The 26,543-nt window shown below is 46.4% G+C and overlaps 1 protein-coding gene and 1 long non-coding RNA gene across 6 annotated transcripts in view; one reads left to right on the top strand and one right to left on the bottom strand.

The window, feature by feature from the left end:
- Nucleotides 1-26,543, top strand: part of NRP2 (neuropilin 2) — a 115,523-nt gene that overhangs the window by 35,574 nt on the left and 53,406 nt on the right. For all 4 annotated transcript variants that reach the window (XM_064373116.1, XM_064373115.1, XM_064373117.1 and 1 more), the window contains 6 exons: nt 5,332-5,562; nt 6,633-6,788; nt 9,035-9,204; nt 10,996-11,151; nt 23,573-23,717; nt 24,598-24,947. In XM_064373116.1, the coding sequence (XP_064229186.1) occupies nt 5,332-5,562; nt 6,633-6,788; nt 9,035-9,204; nt 10,996-11,151; nt 23,573-23,717; nt 24,598-24,947 (1,208 nt within the window). The remainder of the gene's footprint in view (nt 1-5,331; nt 5,563-6,632; nt 6,789-9,034; nt 9,205-10,995; nt 11,152-23,572; nt 23,718-24,597; nt 24,948-26,543) is intronic.
- LOC135273650 (uncharacterized) overlaps nt 16,491-26,543 on the bottom strand; it is a 240,019-nt gene continuing 229,966 nt past the window's right edge. For both annotated transcript variants that reach the window (XR_010341421.1, XR_010341420.1), the window contains exon 3: nt 16,491-16,731. This is a non-coding gene — a long non-coding RNA (uncharacterized LOC135273650). The remainder of the gene's footprint in view (nt 16,732-26,543) is intronic.

Below are 26,543 nucleotides of genomic sequence, written 5' to 3'. Positions count from 1 at the left end.
GCTACACTCAAGCTTTCCTGGTGGTATGTCCTCTTCTGTGATGTGTAGAGCTTGTTATTTTGAGGCTGAGGGAAGCACATCTTCCAGTCCTCCCCACCCGCCACCCACTCCCCTCCTCAGAGGCTCCCCTTCCATCTATGCGTGTGTCTCCCTTCTCCCTTCAGCAGCCCAAGTTTTACAACTCGTGGATGGAGTCTGGTTCGAGGGGAGGCTGTCAGCCTTGTCATCAAGAGGCCCAAGACCGGCGCCTGTTGAGTTCAGTGTGAGGGGAACTATTCATATATATTTTCGTTTTCACTAAACAGTTCTTGAAAGGAAGTGGTAGCTGCTGAAAGCACTTTTTATATCCACTCTGTCTAAATATTTGTCGGATCTGCCTTCCCGAGAACAAGAATGTGGAATCAAATGGAGGGGTGGGGCCAAAGGAACTGTGTCGGGCAAGAGTGGCAGCCCAGGCTGTTGCAGGGCACAGGTCCCAAGAAGGTCTGTCTGCCTTGGGTTTTCATGCCCCTGACTACGATGAGGTCATAGGGGCTGACAATCTGTGTGTCCAGTGGCTCAAGCTGTTGTGAGGCCCCCGAGTAGCTTGATCCATATTCCCCTGAGTCTTGTGCAAAATTCAGATCAATGCCACCAGCACCAGTGGATCACCCTCTGCTGCTGAGCAGTGGGGAGAATAAAAGAGAAAGAAAGAAAACAGGCTGCTTGCTGTCTTCGGGTTGGAGAGTTAGGTGTGGTAAACCCTCAGCACATAACAGATATATAGGCGATGTTATTGGATGAGTATGTATGTAAATTGAAAGGAAAACTATGATATGAGGCAGAACGAATAAGTGCAAAGTCAAGGTACAATTGGCATGTGGCGGTTATGAAAAGAGGGAGAGTTGAGTGGCTTAGCAATCAAGGGGCTCCAGAGAATCTGTTCAATGGCAAGGTCCCTAGTGCTAATGCTGCCACTCGGCTGCCCTGTGCTGACCATGAAAGGAAAACAGCTCCAGGCAGAATCTTCCAGGACACTGGCCAAGGGAAGTCAAAACAAGGGTGAGCAGAGCCGTGAAAGCTCAGCCTTGGTCTCACACCACCCAGCTTAGTATTTCACAAGACATAATGCTACATTCTCCAGAATGCCACAGGAAAAGTCAACGTTCACTCTATCCATACGCGAATTTGAAAGGAGGATATTAAAATATAAAATACATAAGAGGGTGTCGTAATTCAGTGTTGCTGTCTTTAGGACATGCTGAAGCAGGATCTCAAATGAAGCGGCAAGTCTGTGAACCACCTAGAAACAATGGTGACAGCCAAGGGAGCTAGGTGGCTTCAGCTTGGAGAAATGGAGTGGTCTGCTCTAAGGATTGGGGTTGCCTAGTGAAGAGATTGTGAGACACAGCCTTGCCAACAACAGCCACACTCCTGGCAATGTGAGAGAGCAAATGAGAGCACAGCAGCCTTCTCAGGACCAGTCGAACCTGTCGTCAGACCCACCTGCTGCTGGAAGAGCAACTCTCCGCATGAAAGTCAATCTTACATGTGCCAGATGCAGTGGCTCACACCTGTAATCCCAGCACTTTGGGAGGCTGAGGCAGGTGGATCACCTGAGGTCAGGAGTTTGAGACCAGCCTGGCCAACATGGCAAAACCCCATCTCTACTAAAAATACAAAAATTAGCCAGGTGTGGTAGGATGCACCTGTAATCCCAGCTACTTGGGAGGCTGAGGCAGGGGAATCGCTTAAACCCAGGAGGCAGAGGTTGCAATGAATCGAGATCATGCCATCGCACTCTAGCCTGGGCGACAAGAGTGAAACTCAGTTAAAAAAAAAAAAAAAAAAGCCTTATAGAAAGCACAGAAAAAGCACAGAAATTTGCAAGGGTGCAAAATTCAAAACAGAGAAGTTTAGAAAAATGAGCATTCGTGCAGGTGCCGTGTCCTATACCCATATTTCCATTGTTGGAGTCAGGAGAGAAAATATACAAAGTTTACGTCATCTACAGAACATGAAAGAAATGGGTGGACATGCTGAAGAAATCCAAACAAACACAGCTATGTTTGCTAGTGGGATTCATACAGAGGAAGAAGCGGGGGAAACTGTAAACACAGATACGCTGCTAATAGCCATACAGAGGTCTCTAGAAACCTTCAGTGGCACAATACCCTGGTGAGGCTCCGCTGCAGGACCCACAGTGTGAGTGCAGACCAGGGCATGCGGCTGGCGTGGAAGGTTCATGTCTGCCCTAAGTGAAGTGGCTTATTAAAGATTCTATATGTTACCAGACTGTCTGCATTTAAAAGGGTATGCCAGAACAACTCACAAACTTAAAAGATCCCAAATCAAGATATCCTGAGCAGAACAGAAGAAGGAAAAAAAAATTTTAACATAAAATGTCACATTGAAAACAAAACCAGTGGAAAATATGTGTGTGTGTTTGGGTTTTTTCCTGAAGCTCCTTTAACCATAAGTTCAAGATCAGGTTTTCTCTCCTGTTTGCCCGTGACACTTTAGAAACTGAAATTTCTGGGTCATTCACAGAGGTAGAGAAAACCCTGAGTGCCAACTGCCTCTACTTCCTGAATTTAAGAACTGAATTCACCTTCTGTGGTGAAGGCAAACTCAGCTCCAGGTAAATCCACTGTATTTTAAATGTCTTGATACCTGCAGATTCTTCTACCTGCAGAGTTATTGTAAAATTCGCAGCAGAAAAACAGAGTGGGCATTTTTCGTAGCAGAGTCCTTTCGTATGAAATCATTCACTGCAACTCAAATCCCCCAGCTTCTGTGGACAATCTTAACACTGAGTGGGCTTGAGTATTTGTTGACTTGAGTTCTTCTTTTAACCTTTAAAGCTTCTAACACATCTCAGAAAAGGATCTTGGATTAGGCAGATGTCTGCAAGAGTCAGCTTCTGTCTCCTTTTCTGAGATCTCTTCTCGGCATTTGCTATCCAGCTGCTTTTGTAATGCTGCTAATGGTGAGATGGTGCGATTAGAGATGAATGCATGATGTTAAGAGACAGGTTTGATTTTTCTGCATAAAAATAGATAAAACTGGACAAAAGTTTTCCCACCTCCTTCAAAATAAGCCAGAGGATATACCCATTTATAGCCATATATCAGAAATGCTTTTTTTTTTTTTTTTTTTTTTTTGCTTTAAGTACCTAAGGTTGAAATTTTCTTTTCAGTCAGATGCAGGAGCTCAGGACCCCGGGAACTATGGATACTTTAGAATTTCACATTCTCCAAGCCTCTCTTGGACTCACTAGATGTCCATCATGGAAGCACTCATGCCCCACCAATGACAAGGACCAAAGAAAGATTCCACCAGAAAATTCCCCACTCCCAGGGGGTGGAGATTTCCCTTGCCTTCGAAGGGAATGACAATAGAGCAAGCTCTAAGACAGCATGTCAGGAGGCTCTTTCTGGCTCTCAAGTAAGAAGTGAATAGAGAGTTAATTTCCTCCCAACTATGTGTGAGGCTCAGCTGAGTGGCCCACATGAAGAATGCTGCACAGCAGCCATAAACTCTAACCTTTTCAAAATTCCTCTTGGCCCCCTGAAGACCTGCCAGCTGGCTTGGCTTTGCTGAATTGCCTCATCCCGGGCCATTGAGGAGGCCCTCAGGAGTCTGAAGCCCAATCGTAAACAAAGCTGGGGGAGGCGGCCCCAGCTCATCCCTCCAGGACTAGCTGCCCATTGAAAACTCTGGGCCTGCCCTGCTGCTGCCATGCATATGAATGATGGGGTGCAGAGCCTCTGAGAGTGGCTGCTTAGAGCCTCCACAGAGCCCACGCAAATGTTAGCCCTTACCCTCATATGTTCCTAGTTCCTACCCTGTCAAGGCACAGCACAAGGTGGAAAGTAGGAAGTGATGGATGGATAGATAGGAGATACTGGAATTTTCTGTCTGGTGCTAAAGAAAGTTGAAAATCCTCCATCCCCACTTATTTGCATGGCACTTCTTCCAAATCAGACATTTGCCTCTTTTCAGAAAGCTGTCATCAATAAAGAGACTCAAAGAGAGGCCTCCTACAGGAGCTGTGGATAAAGACATTGCTGCAGGCTAAGATCAGTGTATTGACATCACCTAGTTATATTTCAGTGTGAGCCCCAGAGGACACTTCCTGCCAGTAAACACCTAGTTTATCGAGTATTTCTGTTTTTTTTTTATGCTTAGAGTGTCTATTATCCTCCTCAAACATCCTGCCTCCTTTTCTAATTTTAAAATCAGAACATAATGAGTGAAATCAATTCTAATTGTCCAGCATTTTCATTCATTGCGTGAATGTGTATGAGCTCGTGCTCCGTGGGTCCATGGGTCTGGGCTGCAGTGCTCCTGGGAGCCATCTGTGGTGCTGCCCTGGCAAATGGTGGCTGGGTTAAAGCACAAGAGCCCTTTTAATATGACTCCACCTACAGGCATTAAGAGATAGGGTGGCTGTAATCCTCTTAGGAGCTCCTGTTCCTGCTCCTGCTGCCATCCAAGCTTGCACTAGGATGCAAATGTGTGCCTCATTTAATCAAGATGCTTCCATGCGTCCCAAGAAAGCAGACACAGGAGCTCAGGAGAAAAACAAGGCCATCCACACCACAAAGGAGCCAGAAGCCTTCCAAATGTCAATGCACTGCTGCATTTTTCCAAACTTGTTGCCGGAGCGGCCTTTAACATCCCCAACGGCCTGCTGTGATCCACCAGCTAAAAACGTCGATTGTTAATTGTCCGACCACTACAGAGCAGCTCGTTTTAATATAGTCATGACATGAATGAGACCCAAGCTCCCCTTTGCCCCTCCCCTGAGGCACCTTGGATCTTGGAAGGAGAAGGGGGCACTTGGTTGGCTGTGGGACAATAGGGGCTAGTGTTGAGGTCAGCAATAAATAAGGGGTAACATTGTTTTCCCTGCTGGCAATCAGCAAGCCTTCCTTAAGGATTGAAATAACTTACATTTCTGGAGCGAGCAGCTGAGTAATTGAGAAAGAAGACTCTGTTCCTCTTTTCAAGAGAATCCCCCCTCTCTCTCCTTCTCTCTCATACACACACACACACACACACACACACACACACACACACACACACTTCTCTCTACCCCCACCCCTCTCCCCAATTCCTCAATTGCTGCTCTCACTCTAATATGTAGAGCAAGCCAGCTGTGCCTCCCTAATTTCTGAGGGCTTGAAACGTGCCTGTGAAGAGTATATTGCTTCAAGGACCACTCCAGTGGCAACAAAAACCTCAAGAGTAGGGGGATTTGGGCCCAAATATTTAAATAACCTATGTGACAGAGGCGGCTAGGAAAGGCATCTTCTTCTTAGTGCTACAGTTCTCTTTTACATACAGGCTCTGAAGATTGCTCAAAAAACTTCACAAGCCCCAACGGGACCATCGAATCCCCTGGGTTTCCTGACAAGTATCCACACAACGTGGACTGCACCTTTACCATCCTGGCCAAACCCAAGATGGAGATCATCCTGCAGTTCCTGCTCTTTGACCTGGAGCATGACCCTTTGCAGGTGGGAGAGGGGGACTGCAAGTACGACTGGCTGGACATCTGGGATGGCATTCCACATGGTGAGTGATGTCATGAGGCATTCCTCAGTAGCTTGCCCTTTGCCTGTTAAGTGCTTTAGTGATGATAAAGAGGAAGAACAAAGACTTCAAAGCTCCTGTGAGTTCTTACATGACCCATGATGACTTTCTCTTCTCCTTCACCAAGGATAGCTTGAGAGAAATTACATGAATGCAGTCTACTTTCTTGGAAATATTTCTTTAGGAAAGGATAGGAGACTAAATAGCTACTTGGAAAGGATGAGAAAACTTATAGATAGTGTTCATTTCTACTCCAAGTTGCCAGGCTAGAAAGCTGCTCAGTGGCTAACCCTTATGACCAAACAGAAGGACTCCAGAGCCAGACTGGCTGGGCTCTGCTATTCACCAGCTGTGCAACCTTGGACAAGTTACTTACCTTATCTATGTCTTATCTGTATAAAGTTAGCTGCTACCATCATCATTATTACTACCATAATTTTAAAATTATTATTAATATAGTCATAAAGATTGAAACGGTACATCGCCCAAGACCAAGAGCAACCAGTCCTTCTCAAGTGAAGACCAACATAGATCTTGGATCTAATTAGTACTGGAGAGGAACAAACCTTTCACTTTTGTAGTCATTTTAAGTATTTTCCAACATAAAGGAGACCTGATGCCTAAACAAGAAGAGCAAATTTATTTCCTGGTTAAAGCACAAGATTGAGTCAGAAAACTTGGGTTGGAGGCCCAGCTCTGCTATTTCCTAGCAGCATGAATAAGGAAATCTCATGAGCTCTCCAAACTTCAGTTACTTCCTCCATAGAACAGACATTGTAATGATACCTTTCCAGCTCATCTTCCAGGGCACTGAGAACAGAATGAAGCCAGTGAAGGGGGGCCTGTACCTTTTTAATTAAAAAGTGAAAGTGCTTTTAAATGTGCAAGAAAAGTATTAGCCATTATTCTTAAAACATATCTTTGGTTTTTATGGCAAGGTGTACAAAGTGATGGTCCACTGAATAACACGCAATGATGGGAAGGGAAAATAGAGTGAAAACCAAGTTTGACATTTTCGTTTCCACTGACTTCTCTTTGTCTTGAATGTCCAGTTGGCCCCCTGATTGGCAAGTACTGTGGGGCCAAAATACCCTCTGAACTTCGTTCATCGACGGGGATCCTCTCCCTGACCTTTCACACGGACATGGCGGTGGCCAGGGATGGCTTCTCTGCACGTTACTACCTGGTCCATCAAGAGCCACTAGAGAGTGAGTTGGCCGGTTGGGAACCTCTGTCCTGTCCTTCCATCAGGGCTGTGAGGGTGCACAGGTGAAGAGAGGCTGACCTCTATGAGAGAGGAGATGGGAACTTTACGGAGTTTATGGTGGCATCCAAATTTAGAGGTGCACACATCCTCTTGCCGGGAAGAGGTTGATGAGAAAAGAACACATGTCAATCTGGGTGCTTATTTCTTTAAAATGTGTGTGTGTGTGTGTGTGTGTGTGTGTGTGTGTGTGTACCAAGAATTAGTTATTTTCAAGGAAAGTCATGGGACCATGAAAGAGAGGTTAGTTAGGATGATCTATACAGGGTCCCTCCTGTGCTAGCTTTTTTTCAGTCTGTGGCCATTTTTCCCTCTCAAAATCTCAGGGGGCGCTGTCACAAAACTGAACCCTTTTTTTTACATTAACCACCTCTGGGGCTGGGTAATGTTTTCCTGGTGAAATTGGTACAACTGCTTGGACTTGGACTTCACACTTCCACCAAAGATAGTTTGTGGATCTGCTACTATGTGCCAGGCACTAAGCAGGGGATTAAAAACTGTCACTCCGATCGCAGCTGCTGTGGGACTTGCGATCTAAGCCACCAATCCCTCAGCACTGAGTAACATCTTCAAATCAGTGGGTCTTGGACATGTGTTTCAAATGTGCTGCCATTTCTACTTAGAAACTCAAACAATAACTTTTTTTTTTTTTTTGAAACGGAATCTCTCTCTGTCGCCCAGGCTGGAGTGCAGTGGCGTGAACTCGGCTCACTGCAACCTCTACCTCCCAGGTTTAAGCAATTCTCGTGTCTCATCCTCCCAAGTAGCTGGAACTACAGGCATGCACCACCATGCTTGGCTAATTTTTGTATTTTTAGCAGAGGTGGGGTTTTGCCATGTTGGGCAAGCTGGTCTCAAACTCCTGGCCTCAAATGATCTGCCTGCCTCAGCCTCCCCAAATCCTGGGGTTATAGGTGTGAGCCACCATGCCCAGCCCCAAATGATAACTTTAAAGACTAAAGAAACAGTTTTAAAAATGATTTGAGCTGTGGAAATCCTGCCCTGATTATAGACAATTCACCATATATATAACTAGACACAACAGCCTGGCCTGCAGGAAGGTTGCTGAGTTTTGCATTTGCATTTTCATCAAAGAGCTTCTGAAGATTGAGTGACAAAGAAACAGTATGGCAAATTGCACCAGGTCCTGTGAATGGCTAGTGCAGTCACAGAGTAATGAATAGATTGATACCTGGCTGAGAGAGGTGGCTCACGCGTGTAATCCCAGCACTTTGGGAGGCTGAGGTGGATGGATCACCCGAGGTCAGAAGTTCGAGACCAGCCTGACCAACATGGTGAAACCCCATCTCTACTAAAAATGCAAAAATTAGCCAGGCATAGTGGTGGGTGCCTATAATCTCAGCTACTCAGGAGGCTGAGGCAGGAGAATCGCTTGAACCCACGAGGTAGAGGTTGCAGTGAGATCACGCCATTGCACTGCAGCCTGGGCAACAGAACAAAACTCTGTCTCAAAAAAAAAAAAAAAAGAATAGGTTGATACCTGATAAGGATTGCTGGCCCATCTTAGACACATGGACACACACATATTCATCAGTGTTCATGGCGTTCATGGAAGGACAGCAATGCAGCTGACAGCACAAGGCCAGAGTAAGCGACTTCTGGGTCTATTTGTCCAGACAGGTGGTGCAGGGGAATAGAGAGTGACATGCATGTGCTCATGGAGAGCTCTCCCAAAGACAGGTATTTATGCTTTGTAATGTCTGTCTTCTGTGCCAGAACTCACAAGACAGTTGAGTGAAAAAAGAAGCAAAAGTGCCTCCTGGGTGTTTATTAATAAAGCAGGCTTCCCACGATGTATCAGCTCACCCAAATCGCCACGAGTCTATCTCACATTTACCTGTATTGCAGTAATGGTGCATCTGGCATCTGTAGCCTGCAGCAGTAACAGTTCTTGTGCTTTAGATTGTGTTTTTAATTTGTATGAAGATTCTCTTATTTATTCTTAGCCTGATTTCTTTTAGGTCCAATTTAGTTTCTTTCAGACCCAGAGGGGTTGTCAAGCTCCATGACTTGGTGTAGTTGTTTTTAAAACGTGAGCGTATAATTAGGGTCTGTTAAATAAGGAAGTGCCTGCAAGGACTTGTCCCTAGAAAGGAGGCAGCATCTGGGGGATCCCAGGGTATCAGGTTGGAAGGCCTAACTCTGCATTTGACCATCTCCTTTCCCCAGACTTTCAGTGCAATGTCCCTCTGGGCATGGAGTCTGGCCGGATTGCTAATGAACAGATCAGTGCCTCATCTACCTACTCTGATGGGAGGTGGACCCCTCAACAAAGCCGGCTCCATGGTAATGACAATGGCTGGACCCCCAACTTGGATTCCAACAAGGAGTATCTCCAGGTACTTGAGCAGATACCAGAGAATGTGCAGAGTGTGTATGTATTGCTGGGGCAGGAGGTAGCTCCTCAAATACAGTGGACAGAGGACACAAAGAAAATAAACACAGCATACTTGAGAACTCCACTTATTCATTCATTCATTCATCCAAATAGATGTGTATGCCAAGCACTGGGTTACATGCTGGCATTGATGACAGGGAGCCTGCCCCTGCCCTTGTAGAGATTACTGGGCCTGGGAGAAGTTGTTTGGCCAGGACGCTGTTTGCTCTATCACTATAGATATCCAAAGAACGTTTTATAAGCAGTTCAGAGCATCCTCATTCTTGGCACAGGGAGGCATCAGAGACATGGGGGGCATTCTCCTAAGGGCAGGTTTGTTGAGGTGCTAGCTGTGCGTGACAGCTTCTCATGATCTTTGCTATTTGGAGAGAGCCCTGCCAGGAAGGTTTTGCACAGAGCTATCGAAGAACACATGGGAAAATGTCACTACCAGGAATGGAACTCAAGGCGCCCAGATGCTCGGCAGCATCTCTTTAGACCACTGTTTGCTTTATTCTGAATAAAACTCGCAGCTCATGTTGCATAATCTTCCCGTACTGCACACTGCTCCAATTCTCATCCCCTGGGAAGAAGTAAACAGGGGAAAGCAAGCTACTAGTTCCACACTAGAGCAGTGACTGCTTTTATGACACACGTAAGACAGCCTTGTGACCCACTGACAAGCCTGTCCTAGCTCTGATGTGGCATGGTGACCTCTGCTCTAAGAAAGGCGTTGCAAAGCAGACAACAAGAAAGGGAGAGAGACCACTTAGAAACTCCAGAGAGTCCACAAAGGTTCTAACAGCAAGCCCTGGGGCCATTTGTCACTGTCTCTCCTCGGTGCCTCTCCAAAAATCTGTCTCCTCTCAGCCTGCAAAGCTTCCAGAAAGTTCTTTATAATTGGCATCCCATATCTTTGACCTTAATGATATACTTTCTCCTGTTGCCATCCACCTGTTCTCATACGTGTAGACAGCACTGGGTACTTACTTGAATGTTTAGTAATGCCGAGCACATTGTAGGTCACCAATAAGTGCTTACGGAATTTAATTTAGCCACTGTGTGCTAGCTACATTTTGGTCACATGGAGATTGCCATTAATAAACACCATGGCCAGCAAAGGAATGACATCCAGCAATTTCCAAATGGGCTTGGCATTGTGGGAGGGGAAGTACCTTAAAATGTTGGCCATCCTCCTCATAGAGCAAAAGGTCAGGCCTTGGTGCATAAGCCTAATTGCTTGGGCAGACTCTACATGCCCTTTGACCCCTTAGTGACCTGAGCAACTAAATACACAATGGAGCGAGGGGGTGTGGGGAGGGGATGCCGCTATGTATGACTTTTGCAACTAGGGCATTATAAGTGAATTGGATTGAATTGGACAGGAGTGGAGGGGAGTAGATTCAGCCTTGTTTCTTTAAAGCAGCATCTGCTTCCACTGTCCAAGATAGGCCATCGTTTAGTAAGAAGGGATTATAGTTCTAGATGTTCAATGGGTAAGAAAAACTGAGTACTGTCAATCATATTTGCAAAAGAGAGATCAAAGACAACTTAACTTTTCAAGGAGTCTGATTTAGTGTCAGATAATGTGAGTTTAATTGTCCAGTGGAATTGCAAACTGATACTAATTACAAGTACGTCTCAGTGAATCACAGGTTGGGAGTAAAGTCTAATGATGGTGTCCTTTAGAAAAAAAACAAGACACTGCCCTGTTGGGAATGGTGGTCTCTTAGTCCTGCCCCCTCTTCCCCAGGTGGACCTGCGCTTTTTAACCATGCTCACGGCCATTGCAACACAGGGAGCGATTTCCAGGGAAACAAAGAACGGCTACTATGTCAAATCCTACAAGCTGGAAGTCAGCACTAATGGTGAGGACTGGATGGTGTACCGGCATGGCAAAAACCACAAGGTAAATCCATGATCCTACCTTAAAGGCACATTGAACCAGGGCTGGAGGGATGGGATCAGGAGAGCTTTAAAGCAACCCCCTACAGGAGAGAAGGCCTTGTGTAGTGAGGCTCAGATAATTGATGGAGGCAAGGGTCGCGCTGGCCCCGAAAATCTCTCTTACGCTAAAGCAATTGGAAAACACCGTTTCTCTGACAGCCTGGTTGCTGTTGCATCTTGCACAGCAGAGAGAGAGAGCTTGCAGAGTGTTCTCTGACTTCAAATGAAGGAGAAAATGCGTCCCCAGTCCGCTTCTCCCCACACAGGATTCACTGAACATTTATGGCCTGAGTCCTTTCCACATGCTGGGTTAACAATCACAAAACCACATGATACTACAGTTCAGGAGTTACCGAGCTCTGGAAATGAAAGGGCACAAATCCTGAGAGGGAATCACAATGTCCCGGAGAAGAAAGAGGACAATAAATAATGAGGAGAAATTCAGTTTGTTGGGGATGGGCTCTGAAATGGCAATCATGCTTAGCGGTGAGGCATTGAATTCTCTTTGCTGGTGCCTCCCGCGTCTGCAGCGCCTGGAGGTGTGGTCTGTGTGGGTGATGTGGGGCTTTTGTTGTATACATATGGATGAATGTCTGGCACTCCACTTTCTTAAGACACATGACATTCTGGGTCTGCAACTGGCACGGGCGATGTGCTGGCTATATGTGTATATACACAGCACACTCAGCACATGGGGGCTTATTGCAAACAGCCAGGACCTTGTGAGAGTCGGATTGGGATGTCTGTGATGGGAGCATAGGGCACGGCGCCCCCTGCAGAGCAGGAGCTGGTGCAGAGGTCTGGAAGGAGAGTGTGATGTCCGGGGGATTTCCAGAGGCTGATTCTCCTTCCCTAAAAGGGAAGTGGGGAGGGAGGAAGAGGGTCTCTCCTGTAGTATTACAGTTCCACCAGGCCCTGGTCTGCCAGGGTGTGATTTATCAAAATGGGGCACATGTGGCCAAGCCTGGGGAGGCCAAAGATCTTTTCCATAGGGAATCTTCCTTGGCTCCTGTCACTGCCCCAAGGCAGTTTGCTCTGGCTGTTGCAGCTGGAAATCTTAGACCCAGAAAATCCTGAACTATAATATTGACAGTTTCACTTGGGAAACGGGGAAAGGAGTCGATTTTTTTTAAATTGAAATCACCATAGTAACGGGGTACCACTCATCTGAAAACCATGGCTTCTGGATATTACCAGGTATCTCACACACGTGTACAACTGCCCAGTTTCCCCGCTAAAGAAAGTGAGGTACTTAGCAAGTAAAAGATGTGCTGGGCCAGGTCTGGTTTCCCACTGACTTGGTGTCAGGAAGACTTGCCAAGTGTCAGTTGGGAATGGCCAGCCTGAATTGGCACTGGGTACCAGAAGCTTGGGGGCTGAAACTTGGTTCCACCCCACCCTTCTCATTTATAAACTGATCTCAGAAGCTCAGCTGGAAGATGAGGGCCAGAAGTCGGGCAGGGGTGGTCCCTGGGGAGAGGAGCAAGGCTCACCTGATTGTCTCCCTGTCCAGGCGTAATGACTAAGCAGTCAGGCTGGAGGGATACTGTAGCATAAGCTGTTTTAAAAGCATGCAGATGGACCAGGATGCTATTTAAAACATCATTTGTAGGAAATCTGCTTTTGGAAAGACCTTAGCACTGCACATTTTCATAGAATGCTGTCCTCCCTGGCTTTATCCCTGGTATTCATTCTTCAGGGAAGATATTCCTGAAAATTGAATTTAGCTTTGTGGTCTTCAGAATTATTTTTCTCAGCTTTTTCATAGTGGATACATTCTCTCTCTTTTGCCTCCTCTTTCCCCACTTGGCTAGATTTCCTTCCCCAAGAGCCAAGGGGTAACTTGAGAGTTTTTTTTGTTTTTGTTTTTGTTTTACTGAATTAGTCCTGGCCAAATAAACGGAGTTGGGGCAGAGGAAAAGCCCTTTCTCTTCCCCATTAGAAATTCATCCTCTGTGTACTTAGAAGGAGGCAGGAAAATGGAGAGCCTGCCAATTAGGCATTGCCCCACTCTCCAAGCTCCCTTGCCCCACTGCGGGTGTGGTGGGTGCCCAGGGGGCTTTCCTTGTCTCCTGCAAGGATGGTCTCAGCTGCCCCTTCATTAGCAATCTTTCGCTCAGGTATCTGTATTTAATGTGCAGATTCCGCCCCATTCACGGTGCGTCAGTGCAGCTCTCTGGGCTGTTGAGGTTGAAATAGTAGAGTGAACCGTGCCAAATAGATTTGTCAAGTCTGCCGCAGTTTGATTTGATGCCATGGGGGGAGGCGAGGGGTGGGGAGGGGACTCGGGGGCAGCGGAGGAAGAGGCTTCGTCCACGCCGAGTGCCACCACTGAGTTTCTTTGTAGCCACTGGATGGTGGGCACTGTGCCAAGCTAACTGGTGCTAAGTGGTGGGCTTGAAAGTGGAATTCAGACAACAGGACTTAGCAGAAAAGCAAAGCAGAGATGAAGGCAGCCGCCTGCTCTGCTGGGCAGTGCAGAGGGAAGGTTTGCAAATGCCTTCCCACTGTGCAGGGAGGGAAGAAGGGATTGTGACATTTGGGACAGAAATGTGGGAACTCGATCTCAACTCCCTGGTCACTGTCAACACCAATGCAGCACACCAAAGACCGGGGAATTCGGGAAGTCAGAGAAAAACAAGATTAATGAGCGTTCAAGGTAGTGGGGGATGGCTGCACTATGTCTTTGCAAAACACTGTTTACAGCGTGGACCCAAGCTGGGATGGGGCAAGGCCTAGGCCTCTGAAAGAATGCCTTCCTTCTTGCTGCCAGGGAGTGAGGAAGACTAAGGAACTCTTTTCCAGCCTCCCCTAGTCAGGGAGCAGCCTTTTCTTGGTCTCTTCCCATCTAACAGGTTATCATGAAGTCACCTCTGAGAAAGTGGCCGGTCACACTGTTGCTGGGGTATTGCAAGTCTCCTTCTGGCAAAATGCAGCCTGGTTAAACAGGCCACATGCACAGCACATCCCAAATTTTTATACAATTCCACAGGCCATAAATATGGAACCTATGATTCTCACATAGGGTGGGCCTGCCTTATGTATATTTATGGCATAACCACAAGGCAGAGAGCTCATCTGCCTGATGGAACCCATATCCAGCCCACGTGCTCCCTTAGATTATACAAATTGCTTTGCATACATTTCTTCAGAAACCACAAGCAGAAACTACTGCTTTTGGTTTCCCCAGCTATATTAGTAACACTGCAGACGTAGACATGGCATTGTTAATACAACAGTAGACGGTTCCTGTATGTGTACGTAATTACAGGCACAATTATGTACCTACATACCAAGAGGGGCACATGGAGAGCAATGGGAAGAGCTCAGAAGCACAAGGTCTTGGTCAAGTCCTGCTCTCCTGAGATGCTGGTTCTATGAGTCTGAACTGGGGGATAGGCTATGCCTGAGGAAGGGAACCACAGCTGGTGACAGGACAGGGGAGAGAGAATATTGCCCTTATTTATCTAGGCAAAAGTCCTTATCTTCAGTTCCCCTTCATTTGGTACACATTGGCATCTCCCTTGTTGACCTAGCTCTGGTACTTAGTCACAGTGTTTCTGGGCTATTCTGATGTATTTGGAAGAAATATGGGCTAAAAGAGAAAGTCTGTGGGGTGCCAAATACATGCAATTGGCCAGACTGAGGCTGGATGGGTGAAGATAGAGATGAGGTAAGACTCGGGTCCAAGAGTTTTCAGAATTACCCCGTAAGGAGTGGAAGGAATGCAATGAGCTCATCACATTAATGTAAGGATGACCTCTGAGGGACTCAGAAAATCCTCAGGCACCAGCTTAGTCACTAGAGAGTTTCACAGTGTTTTGCAACTGTGGAATTGGAGCTCTGAGACACTAAGTGCCTTGCTGCAGGGACTGGGAAGCTGTGGAGCCTCCGTGGACGGCACCTGGTCACCAGACCTGGATGTCTAGGCTGGTGCTCTCCATGATGTGACCCAGGCCTTACTCTTCACCTTGCATCCAGAGGGAAATTGGCTTCCTAAGTGTTCAGTCTAAGGGCTGAGAGGTGCACATTGTCCTGGAGAGCCTCCCCTCCAGTGAAGTTCTGCATGTAGGATGAGCTCGTACATGGCTTAACCCACTAGGCTCATTGTTGTGGAGCTGGGCTCTACCACAGAATCATGAGGATGGAGAGTTGAAAGGAGTTGCCATTTGTTTGATTTGGCCACATCCCTTCAAAACAAACAAACATTCCACTTCAAAAATCCCCTGTCCTGTATTTATTTTCTAAATTAAAACAAATCATTTTTAAATCAGAGACTTGGGAGGAGAGAAAGAGTGGCGTCAGAAAACCAAACCCCCAAATCAGTTGGCTAACAGCTAGAAGCATGTGACGTCTATTTTCAGATCTTCTTAAACAGGGTGCTGCGTGACCTTGGAAATGTCTCTTAGTGGCTCCACGCCTCAGTGTTTCCACCCAGTCCAAATGGAATGGCGCAGCAGCTGCTATCGGCAATGCACCTTGAGATCCGTAGATGGAAGGCTCTCTGCGGATATAATTAATGTAGTAGACCCACAAAGCTCTTCTTAAGCAGAAGCAAGTTATCAAGTTAAAAAGTAAGAAGGCCCCATGGGATATTTATGGGCCTCTTTTAAAATCATAGGCCTGGAATGGACCACGATAAGTCATCCAGACCTTTCCCTGCATCTGATGGAGCCTGTGTTGAGTTGCCTCAGATAAATGTTATCCTTCCTAGCCTCATTGTTCTGTTAGGGGTGCAGCTATGGCTCCACTTGATCATTTGAATTTTAAAAAAAAAAAATTTTTTTTAAACCTCCTGGCAGATGATGGGCTTCCCCTTATTCCTTTTGTGGTAGTAATTTTGTTTGTTGTATGTGAGATTAGGACAGTGCCTCCCACTGTAATGGACACCAGCCTTCAGAAGTCATGGATAAAACAGCATCATCTAACCATGGTTGTGTGTGCTCTGACGGGGACTGATACCCCTTCCAAGTTCAAGTCCCTCAGTGTGTCTGACCCCCTCAATTATAACTGAGAAGGATCCAGTGCCCTAGGTAATTAAGTTTGTCCCTTATCCATTTGCCATGGGATGAGCTCAGACCTTTCGCCTCTCCACTTAGGAAGCTCCAGGGAAAATTTCATTATACAGAAGCTTGAACCTTTTCTCTATCAGGCTCCTGCGGCCAGCATCACCCAGCTCCCATGGGTGCTGAACTGTCTCCAGGAGCTAAGGCGCACCTCCCTAGCGCTGAGAGCCTTGATGTTAAACTCCCAGGCCCCCGCTGTGCAGAGGCCAGTGACAACGAGCACACGGAGGGGGTGTGGAAGGACGCTGTGATTTTGCTTGGGCTGAGGAATCACGTTCCTTGCCCCAACTCCAACTAATGTAGATGAACACTGGAGTGAAGGCCTCACCTGGTAGATTGTCCCGCTCTCTGATGTCACCTTGTCCCTGCTCTGTGGTTGCAGAGTCTCCATCGGAAAAGGCAAGCAGATGGCAGAGGCCTTCGGATCCTCACTCCCTGTTCCCTCAATCTGCTCACCTGGGAGTTAAAGGTGCCTCCTTTAAAAAAAATCCAAACATCTGTGTTAGGAGGTTTCCAGGGGTGGAGGGTTCACCCCACCCAGCTAGAATGTCCTAGAATGTCCTAGCTTCTCCTTCCATCTTCCTAGGACATTGGCCATTCCCCCACAAGCCTGCTCATTGCTCTGATCCTGTACTCTTCCCCCACACCCCGCTTTTCTCCAGCCCATCCCTGCACTGCCCTCCTCCCCGCTCCTCCCTGATACGTTCCTGTCTCAAATCCTGAAACCCTAATCCTGTTAGTATGCTGTGTTCCAGGGCTCAGTGTCTCGATGGGGTAACATAATCCCGCAGTAAATCTAGCGGCCCCGCAGGCCCACACAGATGGGGATGCGCACATCCCCCGCCCCCCAGAATGCAGCCGCCCCTGCGCCTCTAGCTCCTCCTTCCTGTAGGAAAGCTGCCTGATGACAAAAACAGCCCGAAAGTGAAGGAGGATGAGAGCAGAGGTCATCAGAGTCCAAAATGTGCATTTGGTTGTTAGAGAGCTTCTTTGCCTACCGGCATTTCTACCTTCTCTTAATCTCGCTCTCATATATATATATATATACACATTATATATATATATATATATAAAAAATGTATACACACACGCATGCCTCTGACTCTGTATCTGGCTAAGTTCCCACATCCACTAGAATGAAAGAAGCTTGAAGAAAACGCATTTTTAAATTGTCTTTAAAGGAGAGTTTTAAAGGAGAAAGATCAGGACCATGATTCACAAACAATAAGCAAAGCCCCTTGCCTTTATATCATTTCCCCTCCAATGCAACAGTTCCCTCCCCTCACTTGCCTGTTTGGTGCAACAAATTAATTAAACAGGATGGCATTCATTGATTAGCAATTTATTTTTGTGTGTAGACCCAATGGTAGGTTTTAGAGCAGATACAAGGGAAGGGGGTGGGACGGGGGACAGACACAGATCTGCAGTCAGGGTGAGTGGATGAGTCAGCACATTTGTTTCTGAGACTAGTTTTTAAAACATGCCTCTGGTTTCCCCCAGCCTCTGCCCTGCGTTCCTGCCACTTTTCTCTTCTGCCTGATTTGTTTTCCTCCTCCTTGAGTGTCTGTGCCAAGTAAATTGAAAGGGAGAACTTTGGAGGCAATGAAACATTTATTAGTGGAGAGAAATATTTATTTTAAAAAAGAAGAAGAACATCTCATGCACAATGTCTTCCTCAGGGCTCCAGCACTGTGCTGTCTTTGAAAAATTTCCCTGCTTTCTTTGCAGTCCCTGGAGCTAGCTGACTTCAGATATTTACAGCAAAATAGAAGTAAACAGTAGGTCACACCACAGGTAATGAAGAGATGGGAGTGTGCTGGCTGAATGCTGAAGCCCTACTCAGATGAGAGGTGATGCACATAAGGAGAGACTGTGTTTGTCTGCCAAAGGGCCCACCTCATTTGGGAAGGGTGAAACGGCCAGCTGTGTCTCTCCTCCAACGAGCTCAAAAACTTGGACAGAACCTTCCTCTTAGACCCCAGAGGGAAGCATGATGACAGGTAGCATCTACACTGTCCTGGGCACTTGGGTATTGATAGCAAAAATTAATGGTACATAGGAAAATGCTTTAGGCTGGGCAGAAAATCCCTCTGCCTAGAGGCCTAGAAGTAGGCAGGCTGCAAAGCTCATTGTCCTCAGCTATGCCAGTCACTGCATGTTCTTCAAAGATAACCTAAGGAGGGGTCAGCAAAGAAGAGGTGACTGGAGCTAGAAATGGGGTGAAAAGAGAGAAGATGGCCTCAGAAACCATCAGTGATGTGTTCTGGCTAGATGTTTCTTACTAGATTTTACATATGTATATATGACATTGAATTATGTTGTCCATGCCATGTGGACGCACAGGCATGGTCAAAATGCACTGATTTTCTTTTCCTGGGGGTGTAGATAATAATCAAACTGGGATGTTGGATAGCAGCCGATTTAATTGGCAGGTCCCCCATTCCCTAGAGGTGCAAATCAGAAAATCCAGGAAACGCTGATGGTTTTCAGGTTCTGTACTACTGAAAAGAAACCAAAGGTCTCAAGAATCAGTTGAAAAATGCTGGATTATATTCAGAATTCAGAGAGGCACCAAATGGATTACCCAGACCACTTTGTGCCCTGAATTGCTTTTTAAACTTGGTTTGCAGAGATGCACTTGAAGAAATCTTTATGTTCAACATACCTTCTTTTTAAACATGCACCCACACATATTTTTAATAATTACAACATAATCCACACTATCATCAGAAAGCTGGGGTCACCTTGATCATACTTATGATTTTCTTTTGGGTAGTAAACAACCATACTAAGATTTGTCTTTTAAAATTAATAAAAAATGGGCCAGATGTTGTGACTCACACCTATAATCCCAGCACTTTGGGAGGCAGGTGGATGACTTGATTTCAAGAGTTTGAGACCAGGCTGGCCAACATGATGAAACCTTGTATCTGCTAAAAATACAAAAATTAGCCAGGCATGGTGGCACACGCCTATAATCTCAGCTATTCAGGAGGCTAAGACAGGAGAATTGCTTGAACCTGGGAGGCGGAGTTTGCAGTGAGCCAAGATTGTGCCGCTGCACTCCAGCCTGGGCAACAGAGCAAGACTCCATCTCAAAAATTAATTAATTAAAATAAATTTAAAATGTATGTCCTCTGTGACATCCAGCTTCTAAAGCAGATGTTAACATTCGATCATTCTGTTTGATATATGCCTATCTGAGTATAACATACAAGGCAACCCACGGATTTTTCTCAGCGTTGTGGATACCTCACTGCAAAGTTATGGTCGGAAAGTTGTTGACCTCAAGGTGGGGACTTGGGAGTAGTAGTGGCTTTTAGAACTTGAACACTCCCACCTCTGCAAAAACCCATTTGTTACTTGTGACAAATACTTGTTACTTGACTTCCACACTAACATCTGTCCTGGGTGCTGTGCCGGCTTTGGAGGGAGGGCTGGCAAACACAAGTGTCTATCTGCAAGCCTGTTATCGACTTTATTTTTCTGAAGGAGAAACCAAGGTATCTAAGGTTTATTGATTTGCCTGTAGTGATTCAGTGAGTCGTCAGTGGATAGGGAATAAAACCAATTTCCTGGCGTCATTTCCCATGCACACAACCCCTTACCTTGCAATGCCTAGACTGGAAGCCAAGAAACCATCTCAGGGAATTTGATCAGAAAACATATGAAGGGTGATTCTAAAACCACAGAAGCATTGAGAAAGTCATAAAGATGTATAATATATGATAGCATTTACTAGCTATAAATAGGGGAGATGCAGGGAGAAAAAGAGACCTTGTAAACCCATTGGGTCAGGATAAATAGAAACTGCTTAATATTTCATTAAAAATGGATTTTCATAAATTGCACTTTGATATCTTTGGGCGAAAGACAATATGTAAGAAGTAAGGCGTTGTTATTCATTGCTCTTTGTTATTAATAATTTGAAATGTTATTGAACCAACACATCAACAAGGTATACTCGCCCTGTGAATAGGGCACTCCCCATGCGTTCTGGGAACTATTCAAAATGTAGAAACGATCCACAGCAATCGTGTGCAAAGGCACTTAGGCTGTAAGGGACAACAGGGAACTAAAGCGCCCTGTTGCAAAGTGGACACTGTGAGAGCAGCTCAAACCACAAAAACTCATGCGAAAGAAGGTTTAGAAGCAGGGGTCCAGAGAGAACCTTACAAATCAATCATACGATCCCCTCATTTAACAGAGGAGGAAATTGGGGCCCGAGGGAGGCAGAGATATTTGCCCACACTTATGAGCTAATTAGCAGCAGAGCTCGGCTCCTGGCTTCTGATTCAGTAGTGGGTTTTGTGTGTGTGTGTGTTGTTTTTCCCACTATACCACACTCAGAGTGAGAGGTGTGTTAAAAATCAAATAAGATGGTGTTCCTTCACCATCCAGAGAACAGAGGGCAGATACGAACACAAAGTCAAGAGCAGACAAGCAGAGAGTTAAGGAATTAGGCTTGGAAACATGAAGGGTCATTTGAAGCTAAGCTGAAAAGATCCTTCATTTGATTTAAGGACGGGACAACAGTGGGCAAAATGAAAGGGCTGAGTGAAGTTCAATTGGAGCAGTCAGGTAGATGGCCTAAGGGACACAAACCATGTGCTTGCCTCCCTTCCTGACTGATGCTACTACAGGCAGAGATTAAGGGGTTCACCCAGAGCCTGAGACCATGCATATCCAGGGGAAGACTGACCCCATCCTCGGCTCATACACACGAGTGCATGCACCCCCATGCCCACATGAGCCACACTCACGCACACACCGCCATCCCAAAGACAGCCCAAATACACAGTCATTTGCTCACTGAGGGAGGAAAGAAAAGGTCTTTTAGTGTTGCCTGCCAAGGCTGAGAAATGCAGGGGTCAGATAATATAAAATTGGATATTAAAAACACATAAGACATGCTGTGTTTCTAAACGGTACCAGCATGGTGTGTATACTGTGGATTAGCAGCCGTGTTAAAGTTCAGATCCACTCAACTTTCCAATTAGGCATTCACGTGGCAAGTAAAGCTTTTTTCCCCCAATATGAACTCCTCAGCATCTCCTGATGGCGACCACACACACAGTCCCCGTCACCATCTTCAGAGAGCAGGCCAGTGGAGCCCCACCCCGCCCCCCCACCTCCCCCACCCCCCGCTGCTCACAGCACCCGTCAGAAATAAGCAAAGTGCTGCATTTGCTTCTTCCTTGCCAAAACAAAATAAAACAAAACAAAAACAAACAGAAAGCCTCTGCCTCATGCTGAATTCTCAGAGAACTGATGAATCTCTTTTCCTTGGATCTAGTTCCCCTATCCCTTTCTTGAAAGCTGGGGAGCCCTTTGTCAGTACGAAGGAAGCAAGGTCAGGCACCGCTCCCCTTGGGCCTTCTCCAGGGTATCTGGCCCTAACTCTCTTTCCTTCCATTTCCTGGGCTCTTCTTCTTTCCTTGCTAACTTATTCTTCTTACTCCTCCTCACCTGCAATCGCTGTACAGGAAGCAGCAAAATCGAACCTGGGAGAGAGGAGTGACCAACAGGTTCTTCCTTGATGCTCCCTGCTGCCAACCTTAGGACCCGGGTGGGAGGACTTCCCAGAGGAGGGGAGGGAGCAGCAAGCTGGGTGGGCTGAGGGCACCCCTAGATAGCTCCAGAGCAATGATTTAAACTGAATATGGTGGACCAGCAAAAATCGGCTTCCCTTTTTGTCTTCAGCAAGATACTTCCCTTCATTTACTCGCAAAAGGTATTGTGTCTTCAGTGGTGTGTTGTTAAATTGCTCTAACTTTTAACCATAGCAAGCAGGTAGGGTTGTTAAATGACGGAGTTTCACAGTTCATGGGGAAGAGAGGACTGTGTTGTCAATGAGCTCTAGACTTCTCTGCTGCTCTTTACCATTACTCAGAGCCATTCTAAGGTGGGGTTATAAACTCACACTGGGAACACATCACTGGACGGTGACCCTACTTCCATTCAGCCCATGCCTGGAGACTTTAAGAGCCCCATAACTCCCAGCCACTAACACAAATCTGCAAGTTTGTTAGAAGAAATGAGTCCATCTAAGAAACTACAAGCTTAAAGCCCAAAAACTTGGCAAGGATGTTGGATCCAGACAGGCACTCTGAGCCTCAGTTTTCTTATCCAATGAAGTGGAGATAATAATACCTACCTCCTGGGATGTTATAGACATAATTGTTTATGCTCAAAGGTATTTTGTTGCATCTGGCTGAAAAGTCTTCAAATATACCAGTTTCCCTAGTCCTCTTGTCTCAGCCCTGTTGATGCCCCCAGACACTTGGTGTGCCCTGAATATCAGGAGCCGAAGCATCTAGTTCTCCTAAGCAGAAGCAATTGCTGATGGTTGCAGAGTTGGCTATAAGCAGATTTACAGAGTCCCTTGATTGTCATAGCTATGACAGGTATGATTTAGAAGTGGTGGTTGGTTAGTTGGTTTTTCCCTCTACCCTTATTCAAGAAAACCAAGAGAAACTCACATATACTTTGCTCCAGTTACTTTTTTTTTTTAAACAGAGAGTACAAAAAAGCATAAGGTCCATATGGCAGTTATTGATCTGGGCCATCTGGAAAGCCAGGACTTGTTCCCACCATGTTGGATCAGAAGCTGTTTCAAAAAGCCTTCCCTCCCATAAGAGATGTATTGGTCAGATGGGGACAGGGATGGATTTCATTACAGGGCGGGACTACAGCAAGAGGAAGCCAGAGCAGGACTCTGAAGGACCGTCTGCAACCCTGACCTACCACAAAGATCAGAGAGAACCAAGAAAGTGTTGATTGACATAGGGCCATTGTAGGTAGAGGGTACCCCCTCATCATCTCACCCACTCATGGGTGGCATGGCATCAGGTAACTAACGAAAACAACTATTATAAAATACTCTGCAAATATCCCTAGATGCCTGCAACATAAGGAGGAGAGAGTGTCAAGTTCAAGCTAGTGAGTGAGGTCTGGTAGCCCTAAAAGGGGACATTTTTAGTTCATTTTAAATGAATATTCCACTTTTCCCTCTCTTCCTTAGCTTCTCAAGTGTTTTCCTTCTTCTACCTGCTCTCAGCCCGAGGTAAAATCTTCCTTCCCTCTAAAAGTTTCTGGGAAGACCATTGATTATTTTCAAGTGAGAACAGTGTGAGAAAAATAATTTTTTTTTTACAGTATTTCTTTAAAAAGCCCAAAACAACACACCCATGAATTATTTTTAAGCTTGATGAAAAGAAAATTCAACAGAACTTTCCCATCTTCTTCAAAGACTGCTCAAGTGTCTGAGCTACAAACAGCGGTTTCAATAAGACGGTTTCGCATCTTACACTACAGGTATTTCAAGCTAACAACGATGCAACTGAGGTGGTTCTGAACAAGCTCCACGCTCCACTGCTGACAAGGTTTGTTAGGATCCGCCCTCAGACCTGGCACTCGGGCATTGCCCTCCGGCTGGAGCTCTTCGGCTGCCGGGTCACAGGTGAGGTGGGGGCTCCAACGAGGTTGGGGTGCTGATTGAGTCCTAGGCTCTTCTCCCTTTCAACTCTATGCAAACAGCATGACTACACTACATGACCTTCCCAGAAAGACTGACTCAAGGACTCAAGTTCTACCAGAGTTTCTCTTTGTATTCATTCATTCATTCATTAGCCTTTCTGTGGATATGACACTTGAGCTTGGGGGTAAGTGTTAGTCTGGGGATGACTGAAGGGAAAAGCATTTTGGGTCATGGGAGCAGCATGTGGGAAGGGTCCAAGGCAGGAAAGAGCAGTGATAACACACATGGAAGTAAAGAGCTGATACTGATGCCAGGAACGTTTCCTTCTACTTGGCAAAAGATCACTAGGAAATAGTTCAGTTCTTAGCTGAGTTCCCCTGTGCTCGCTCTCCCTAAGAGGGTCAGTGGGGACTAGTGTCATCCACAGGGATGTGCAGACATACATTCTGAGAGTCCTTGGTTAGAGCTGTAAGCACAGTTAATGGCCATTGGATACTTAAATAGGCCAGGCACTGTCTTTTGAGCTATTAGATAGTAACTAACAGAATCCTTGCAACAGCCCCCAAGAGGTAGGCACCTCTATTAGCTCCCCATTAGATCTAAGGGAACTAAGGCAAAGAGCAATTAAATAATTTGCCCAAGGTCATCTGACTAGTAAGTGGCAGTGTGAACACGAACAAAGCAGTCTAGCTGCAAGTCCAGGCTCGTAACCACAGTGCTATACACATTCACCATGCAAAGAAATCAGTGCTGACTTAGTACTTGACAGTTGGGCTCTTTTGCAGCTTCCTCCTTATGGGAGGTAGTCCCTGGTTAGCAGGTGTCAGCCATGACCTCTGGTATCTTCCTCTCCTCTCTACAGATGCCCCCTGCTCCAACATGCTGGGGATGCTCTCAGGCCTCATTGCAGATTCCCAGATCTCTGCCTCTTCCATCCACGACTACCTCTGGAGCCCCAGTGCAGCCCGCCTGGTCAGCAGCCGCTCAGGCTGGTTCCCTCGAGTCCCTCAGGCCCAGCCGGGTGAGGAGTGGCTTCAGGTAGATCTGGGAACACCCAAGACGGTGAAAGGTGTCATCATCCAGGGAGCCCGCGGAGGAGACAGCATCACCGCAGGGGAATCCAGGGCGTTTGTACGCAAGTTCAAAGTCTCCTACAGCCTAAACGGCAAGGACTGGGAATACATTCAGGACCCCAGGACCCAGCAGCCAAAGGTAGGCTGTTCTTGGAGGCCTCTGTAACCTTACCCTCAACTAGGAGGCTAAGCGGGGTGCAGGGAGTTGAGAATGCTGATGTCTCATCTAAACAGTTATCATCCAACTCCTGAAATCCAATAAAACCAATACCAGTTGGGAGACTACTTTGTGCCAGACACTATGCTAAATACCTTATTTGGACTCTTGTTTGTTTATTTGTTTGTTTTTGAGATGGAGTCTCCCTCTGTCACCCAGGCTGGGGTGCAGTGGCACGATCTCAGCTCACTGCAACATCCACCTTCTGGGTTCAAGCAGTTCTCCTGCCTCAGCCTCCTGAGTAGCTGGGATTACAGGCTATGCCACCACACCCAGCTAATTTTTGTACTTTTAGCAGAGACGGGGTTCAACCATATTGGTCAGGCTGGTCTCAAACACCTGACCTTAAGTGATCCACCTGCCTTGGCCTCCCAAAGTGCTGGGATTGTAGGCATGAGACACCGCGCCTGGCCTGGACCCCTTTTTTTAATCTTCACAACTTCTGTGCAAAGTAGATCTTTTTGTCACTCCCATTTTAGAAATGATAAACTGACACTTGTCATCATGCCCAGGGTCACACAGTTCACCTGTGGTAGAGCCGATTCAGAAATCAGAAGTCTGACTCCAAAGTCCAAATGCCTAACCACCACTGAACACTGCTTTTTTATAAAGTTCAACACTCTTTATACACTCTTTCAGCTAAAGTTTCCTTGAAATTGGCCAGACATCTAAAGGGGATGTGGTTTTTGGAGGCCAAGCTATAGAAACTAGAGGTTTACTTCCAAAAATAACGATGTTTTTCTGAATGTCGCTGCATTCCTTTGTATTCTCCTAGTTTTGACTGCTTAGATCTTTCCTGCCTCTCAAACTGAGGCAAGAGAGAAGCAAGAGAAACTCACCCCAAGCCAGAAGTTCAGGCTAGTACAGCTTACCCCCCTGCCACCAGAGTGAAGACCATCCTTCAACATAGACACAAAGAGTCCCAGAAGGGGAGGAGGCATCATGCCTCTGTCTCCTGGCAGGCCAGGCTCTCTGATTCTTATTTCTAGTTACCCCTTGTTTTTCTTAAAAGAATAGGTTCCTAAAAAAGGAGTGTTGCATGTCTCTGGGCCACCTTTGCTAAGCAAATGTTTCCATTCTGAATATAGAGGCAAGAAGAGCTGGGTTGGAGGTTTTGTGATACCGAGGTAAACTCCCAGTTCTCAATTCCAGAGACTTGGAAAGGCTCAGGGCTCAGTCACTGGAACCTTGCATCGATGGAGCAGAAGTTGGACCACAGGCTTCCCCAGGGAGAGCTGAGCCTGGTTCTTCTTGGGAAAGGAGTTGATCTTTGCCATTTTCAGAGACAGCCCTATCCGAGACAGTGCTTCCTGTTCAGAATTGTGGACCCAGGGCATCCTGAAAACTGGAGTGGTCCTGCAGGATTCCTGGGGACTAATCAGCTGCAGGGCCTGGCCCCCTTACTCCTGTCCTTCCCCCGGATGAGTGTCTGCAAGTGTACTCTAAGCTGGTCCTCCATCCAGCTCCACCGAAGCAGCCCCTGTTCCCCGCATCATCAGTTTTATGTACTGGGACTCC

This window comes from Aotus nancymaae, unplaced genomic scaffold, assembly GCF_030222135.1.
Source record: "Aotus nancymaae isolate 86718 unplaced genomic scaffold, 86718_ANA_hifiasm-v0.15.2.pri h1tg000008l, whole genome shotgun sequence".
Taxonomy (NCBI): Eukaryota; Metazoa; Chordata; class Mammalia; order Primates; family Aotidae; genus Aotus; species Aotus nancymaae.
Note: the sequence above shows the minus strand (reverse complement) of the source record. Positions and strands in the feature narration are given on the sequence as shown.